This window comes from Hemitrygon akajei, chromosome 18 (assembly GCF_048418815.1).
Source record: "Hemitrygon akajei chromosome 18, sHemAka1.3, whole genome shotgun sequence".
In the NCBI taxonomy this organism is placed as follows: domain Eukaryota; kingdom Metazoa; phylum Chordata; class Chondrichthyes; order Myliobatiformes; family Dasyatidae; genus Hemitrygon; species Hemitrygon akajei.
Window position 1 is genome coordinate 15,669,025 of NC_133141.1, and position 7,601 is coordinate 15,676,625.

Genomic DNA, 7,601 nt, shown 5'->3' on the forward strand with positions numbered 1-7,601 from the left:
ACCTATTTCTTACTTGTTCCCCTTGCCTTATAGCTCCACCACTTGTGTCATTTCCCACCTACACAGACATTCCCTTTGTTCTCTCCACCCTTCCCTTTTTAAAATAAAACCAATTTCATCTTCATCATTTCCCATTTCTGATTAAAGGGCATCAACCTGAAACATTAACTTTCTCTCCGTAGATGCTGCCTGACCTGCTGAGTATTTTCCATTTTAACTCAGATTTTCAGTATGCTCATGACTTTGCTTTAGTATTAAGAGTGTTATTTGCTGCCTTCTCTGCTGGTGTCCTAAGAAGGAGGCTGCAGACTCCCAGCTGGCCAGAGTTGCTGAGGCTAGACACTGAGTGTTGGCAGTCTGTGTCTCACCACACACTAGGGGCAATTTACAACATCCAATTAATCAATTAGTTCACACCTCGTCGTAATGTGGAAGGAAACCAGAGCATCTAAGGAACCCCACAGGGTCACAGGGAGAACACGTAAACTCCACACAGACAACACCAAAGGTCTGGACTGAATATGAATCTTTGGAGCTTTGAGATCAAGGAATGTCTTACAGCGATATTCAAAGAAATGTTGCATGGTACTTCAATCTCCTTTTGTTTCTCTCTCTTGCAGAATGTTTGGTTTTGTGGCGAAGAAACAGGGAAGCACATCGGACAATGTCTGTCATCTTTTTGCTGAACTTGACCCAGAGCAGCCAGCATCCGCCATAGTGAACTTCATCACCAAAGTCATGCTCGGGCCACAGAAAAGATGAGATGGAGATTTGCTGCATTCAAAGACAAACCAAAGGGGTTAACTGGCCAGACAAGGATAGCTAGCTGCTCCTACATCACCCAAAGGAACAAGCTTTAGAAACATCAGTGTTCCTCTTAAAAACAATCCTTTTCTCTGTATAAGATCAACTTGCTCTAGCCTCTATGTAGATATTCATATTACACGAGGTTCCTTTTAATCTCAACTCATGTTTGATGGCTGCACTTTGTAAGGTGTCAATGTTAGGTAGGGTCCCACTCCCTCACAGCCTAGTCCTCCTCAGAGAGTGAATTCAATCATGATGAGATAAACTGATTGCACTGCACAATGCCTGCATTGTGCTTCACTGAGGATCCTCATTGTAACTGCCCATGTAAATGGGAGCCCTGCGGACTCGATCATTGAGTAACACCACGTGTTACTAATACAACAGGTATGTGCAAAATGTTTATGTGGGGGACTAGACAAGGAGGAAAGGGGCTGTGGGATGATTAAAGGGTAGTGGATTAATTGGGACCAATGTTAGATCCAGATTTATGAAGCTAAGAACTCACTCAAGTTCAAGTGTGAAGTTTCCAAAGTATCTGGTGCTGCAATGTGGACGTCACTGGCAGCTTGGAGTGTTCACATGAATATTGCAGTTCCCTAAAGGCACCGCCATCCTTTGTAGTAGAATGTCATACTGCACTGGTCTTTGATTATAAGTTCAGAGCAGGTCTAACTTGTAGTATCAGTCAGTGAAAGTGTAATGTTGGTCTGACATTTATCGAGGCTTTCAATGAAAGCTGTCGGGAGAACAAAGTTGGTGATACTTGAAGACGAAGTGTAATGGATTTGGGATTCCTTACCAACAACAATAGCACAGCTTAACTCACCAAAATGTTATTTTATTGAATGAGAGAAAGACCAGTCCTTCCTATCTTTTCCAGATCAGGTCAGGCTGGTCATAAACCAGTTCTTGTATTAGAGTGGTTCGGACATGGGCTAAGGTGTATTTCCAGACCCTCAAAACCAGCTGACAAACCTAGTCTGCTCAGAACACAGGCTAACTAAAGAGCGGAGGAAGTAGAAAGTGTAGCAAACTCTCTCCCAGTAAAGTCAAAGTAACCAGGCTTTCCCTGAAGATGGTTTTATTATCTACAAACTAAACTTGCCTTCCCAAAACAAAATTCCATTTGGAGACTTAATTTACAAGGGCTTCTCTCCCAGTTCTTGGGCCATTACACATCAGTAGGTGTACTTGGCACCAACTAGTACCAAGGAAGGGTGCTATGCTGAAGCATTCCCAGGTGTGATCCCTCACTGCCTCCCCTGCACATCTGCCAAGTGCTAACTTTTGCAACACTTCCCATTGGGTAGGTGGAGTGGGTTACACTTTTAAGGTTATTCTTAGCACCAAATCATTGAAACATTAAAACCCGTCCCATGTTCTGTGGCTCTGTCCTTCCCACTGCCCGCATGCCCGTATTTACACTGAGCAGTAATAAAGCCTGGCATTTAAAAAAAACTTTTTCATTACCTATGGTAACAACATTTCAGATCGAAGTCCTTTCACTGGAGCACTGGCGAACCTCCCAGTGAATGGTTATTGACCTGAAACATTAATTCAGTTGCTCTCTACACAGACACTGCCTGACCTGCTGAGTGTTCCAGCACTTTCTGTTTTTAGGACTGTGATTGCTTTTGGATGACTCAAAAACATTAGCCATTGGCCTCCCAGGATCTCACTGCATTTGTCCTGAACTCCTTTGCTCTGCCTTTGCCCCACTGGATCTTCAAGGACGTCTTTGAACCCCTGCCAGTAGCCTGTTTGGTTTTGATATCAACCCACCCAAATGGTCAGCTCAGTCAGTGCAGTAGTGTGGTAAGCCTCACCTAAATTCCCACTGGAGTGACAGCCTTCTATCTCTCCCAACAACTATCTTTGGGTGATGGATGATTTTGTGCTGTGTCTTCCTGAGTCAGCTTCACCTTGGGACCCTTAGAACAAAGCTCTTGCTCCACACTATCCTCTTAACCACCCCCCCTTCCCCATCATCTGACTGTAGAAGTGGAGCAAAATGGAACTTAGCATTCACATACCCTACAATTCTTCTGCATATCACCTCTTATTTCAGGAGTGCTCTGTGAATCAGCCTTGACTAATGTTACATTCAGTTGTTTGGATCAAATGAGCTGGCCTACAGAAGCACTCAGATGCCTTTGAAATGCTTGTGTAAAATGTCTGGTTCTTTATTATAATGTAAACAAGAACCATGGAGCTAGTAGTGAACAATAACAGCTCAGCACCAGATTCCTGGTATGTAATATATAGTATACGTATGTAATATATTGTGTATATGAATGTGTTAGTGACAAAGATTGGCTATTATGTGACCTCAGAGTAGTCACAACACCTGACAAATGGTGAACTAACGTGATAGTTTCTGCTGTGCTTATTAAATATGCCAATGTGTTTTATTATGGCACATAGCTGAGAGAGCCTTGGAAGCAGATTAGTTTTGAAATATTATTTCTATAAGGTGGCTGGGTTATGCATTTGGCTGAATACGTGGCTATCCCTCCAGACTTTTGGGTGGAATGTTCACATAACGTGACCGAGTGCAAAATCTTGACAAGCACAAGTAAAATGAATGACTTGGTCATCATTGCACTGCAGATTGTAGGATCTTGCTGTGTACTACCTACATGGCACAATTCACTTCAGAAGCTGTTTCATGCATTCCTAAATGCCTTGGGCCATCTCAAGCTTGTGGAAAGTTATGCAGTTTTTTCACATTACAGCTTACAGCAGATTTGGTCAGAGGTTGCCACAAACACAAGTCAGCCTTCCAATACCAGACAACAATGGCTTGTCACTGAGCATATGTGCAACAAGTCTTTTTTTTAAAAAAAAACCAAGGTAAGTAAGGGATGGTTGATATTGGGAAGGTTTTCAGCTGCTTTTGATGGTGAGTGTATGTAGGCCAGCCTAGAAGCACCTTGTCCAAAACTAAACCACTCTAAACAGCCATTTTGTACAGAGGTCCTCATTCCTGTAGTGTGGAGATCTATCTTTCAAACTAATGTGTTTATGAATGGCTTTCTGGTTGCACGCTCAAATAAGAGGAATCACACACATTCATTTCAGTGAAGAAAAGTATATTTTTATGTTTTTGCTCAGATATAGACACGTCAAAAATATTAATCCAAAAGATTTCAATATTATGATAAACTGTCACAAAATGTCAATGAGTCACTGCTAAATGTGTTGTAACCTTTATGTTTAACAATATATTCAAACAAGTTCAGCTTCACAGATTATTGAAGATTGGTGCTCCATCTAAGAACTACCAGAATCTTGCTGACAATGTTGCTTTTCTTTATTTTTGCCAAGGGGAGGAGGAAGGTTGATATGGTTGGTGAAATTGGGAATGGTGAGAGAGGAAGTTTGTAGTGCATTTCTGAGTTCTGCATGTTTTCAGATTGGCAGCACGACTGAGAGCTGGCTAATTGGTGGGCACAGTGGCTTGTGGATCGTGAGTGGGCAAAGTAGATTTTGGTCATGACACATGGCCTCACCACACCATTGGAAGTAGAATCCCTTGAAATCCCAGGAGCAAGATATATAGAATAAGGCCACAGGAGATAAGCAAGGGAAAAGTCAGCATATTTGGGCTATAGTAGCAGAATAATTAGCCATTGATTCGGAGACACAAGTTCATATCCCACCATCGTAGCAGGGGAATTCAAGTTCAGGTACAGTAATGAAATCTGGAAAAAAAAACTATACATTGGCCTGGGTCTATGTTATAATGTATTCTAGAAATGAGCAGATTCTTAGAAATCTCTACTGATCTAATGCACTACTGTGTTTAAGCAAAGGAAATCTGCCATCCTTGTGACTCCAGACCGATCAAAGTAGTTTAACTGCTCTCTCAGAGCCACTTGGCTCAGGGTCTATGGAGGGATCAGCAATAAACAACATTGGAATTTTTACCACCTCACCTGGGTGGCAACAAAGTCACCTGGGCTTCCTCCAGTTAAACAAGTGGTGGGGAAGGGAGAGAGAGTGTCAGAGGTGTCTTTTTGGGACCTCCCCTCACCTCCTGCATTGTGTGCATAGTGTTATATTTTACATAAAGCTAGACAGCAGCCTTTCTAATTCCTCGACTGATTTTTTCCCCATTGCAAAAGATACTATCCCTTCTGAATGATTACTTAAAGTACATGAAGGGTGGAGAGGGAAAGTGATGGTTGCCCTCCAATGCCTGTAACCCACTGTGCCCATGGGGTGTGGCTAATACTTTGTAAATCTGTGAGGCTGAGGTACCCATTGGGCCAAGCAGCAAAAGAGGTATATATTTGAAGAGCTTTCACCATACTGTATATTACATATTTTAATCAAAGTCTATAGTTTTATTTGTATAGCTCAGACATTTATTTTGCCTGATAATGGAGAATTTATGGAAAAAGCTTTAGTCAAGAATGTATAATATATTATACTTACGCTGTTATTTCTTTGTGTATGTGGTGTGGTATCAAACACCAGCTAAACAAGTTCTGTGTATTCTTTTGTGGGTGTGCCATGTGTAAGTGTCTGGTTTCCAATTAAGCAATGTTGCAAAAAACATGGACAATCACCCCTTGTTTTCTGTTTTTGAATTTAGCTCCAAGGATGCTTCCTGCCTTTTTTCCCCAAACCTTTATGTGAAGCTGTCTGGTGCAGATGGCATGGGCCATGATCTTGTGCTGAACTCAATCAAAATGACCATCCAGTGGATGAATATTCAAATCTCCATTGGCTATACTGCCTTCCCCAGTTGATTAGTCTGCCATTGTGAATTGGAGCACCAGTTTCCCATCAGAATTTATGATGAATTGGATCCTTGAAGGAAGTTCAGGAGGAAGTTGGATGGAGTGAGGGTGGTGGGGATTATTCATGTGAGATAGCAAGGTCTGATCCTGATTCATCTATCTTTAGAAAGTCCAAGTCAATCATCACCCCAAACCCCGTCTCCGTATTAATCAGTGCTACAACTTTAAATTTCTATTAATTTTCAAATCCTTCCAACAACTCACCCCTTCTCCATCCCTTTAATCTCCTCCTACCCAATAACCCTACAGTCCAAGAGCATGATCCTTCCTACACAGACACTAACATAGCTCCTGGACCTCTTTTATATTTGCCACCACAGTAAGAAGCCCTTTCCGCAACATTGACAGCTACATTTAGCACTAGAAATATCTCCCAAATTCACCCTTTATGTTGTGAGCCCATCCTCAAAAACATATGAGATTTTGGTCATCCGTCCTTTTGCACCTTGATACCAGTTTTGGTTTGGTGATTGAGATATTTCATTGCATTAAAGGTGCTGTAAAAATGAAAGATGTTGCTATTCTTCAATAGGATTTTATATGGACCAGTTAAAATAGCTCCTGATTATCATGTTTTCCTTTCAAAATTAATTTATTCATGAAAATGTGCAATGTTGTGAGTGCTTTCTGGTTGGGAAAAGTAAACCTTTGACCCTTTGAGCTGCCTCATTCACTCTCCATGGCCACAGGTTAAGTTATACAGCACCATCCAATGTCCAGATTTCAGTCAAGAACAGCAACTGAGCAAAACTCAAGATTAACATCCACAGGTGAAGAAAATACTAAAAATTGGAAACCAACAGGAGAATAATTCACAGAGGTTTACAGAAAAAAATCCAGTTTGAAAATGTTGCTAGTGTAATTGTGAAAGAAGCAGGTTAGGTTTTTGTGCTTAAGCATGCAAAGCTGCTGTAGAACAGGGTAGGAGTGTGGTGATTGCCACTGGAGAGTTCAGTAGAGCTCTTACTGTTTGTCAGTTGTAACATTAATTTTAGGATGAAAAGTAGGATAGAAGACCTCTCTCATAATAAATTGGAATAACTTAGACCTTTGCTTCCTTTGTTAAACCTTTAACTACAGTCTGTCATTTTTATTTAATAAAACAGAAAATCCCACTTTGCTTAAGCTCTACCTGGACACAGCTTTTGTTGCGGGAAAAGTTCTAATCCCCTCCCCTCTCTCCTCCCTCCACTTGAGGCACTCACCTTTACTCAACTGCCCAATATTGACAATGCCATGACTCGATTTGACAGTGGATGTAACCACAATCATAACTCTGCCTTCAGTTCCTTGGCACACAAGCAAATTTCTAGCAAGGGTTTTCAGTGAATACGTGGGAATGCTGAATGATATCAAGGGGACTAAGGCAGTATCATGTCCGTATTGCTGACCCTTTATTTGGTTGAGCTCAGCCAGATTATGTACTTAGCCCTGCCTCAATTGGAGGGCATTATAAATGCGCTTCTCTTGCGGGCAAGTTTTGATGCCAACACCAGCACTTACTGTCATGTTTTCACCTCTGTTCCTCTGGATTACAATACCATGTATGAATATGAGTGGTTGAAGCAGTTGAAAGATTTTTTTGCTTTCTACCAGCTTTGGGGGGGAAAAATGCAACAGCAGCGCCGCCTGCTGGAAGATGTGAGATGTTCAAATGGTTCCCGTGCCAAGTCAGAATTTATGGGATTCCTGTTCTGCAATGTATAACAGAATTTAATTTGTTAATAAAACAGCAGTCGCTAGAAATTATTTCTAAACTCCTTGATCTGCATTTACATCTTTTTATTTTAGAAATTAATTTCAGTAATAATGAAAATGGATTGTCAATAAAACCCCACCAGTCATTCAATTTCTCCTTACCAGTCTGGTAGTCTGCGACTCCAGACCCACTGTAATGTGGTTGGTTCTTAAACGCCTCTACTGAAATAGTTTCCCCAAGTTCAAAGACAATTGAGAATGCACACTATATCCTTGCTTTGCCAT

At 41.3% G+C, this 7,601-nt stretch overlaps 1 protein-coding gene across 5 annotated transcripts in view; it reads left to right on the forward strand.

Moving 5' to 3' along the window:
• Nucleotides 1-7,375, forward strand: part of LOC140741135 (tensin-2-like) — a 255,607-nt gene extending 248,232 nt beyond the window's left edge. For all 5 annotated transcript variants that reach the window (XM_073070944.1, XM_073070945.1, XM_073070947.1 and 2 more), the window contains exon 29: nt 621-7,375. In XM_073070944.1, coding sequence (XP_072927045.1) covers nt 621-762 — 142 coding nt within the window. In that variant the 3' untranslated portion in view covers nt 763-7,375. The remainder of the gene's footprint in view (nt 1-620) is intronic.
• The last annotated feature ends 226 nt before the right edge of the window (nt 7,376-7,601 follow it).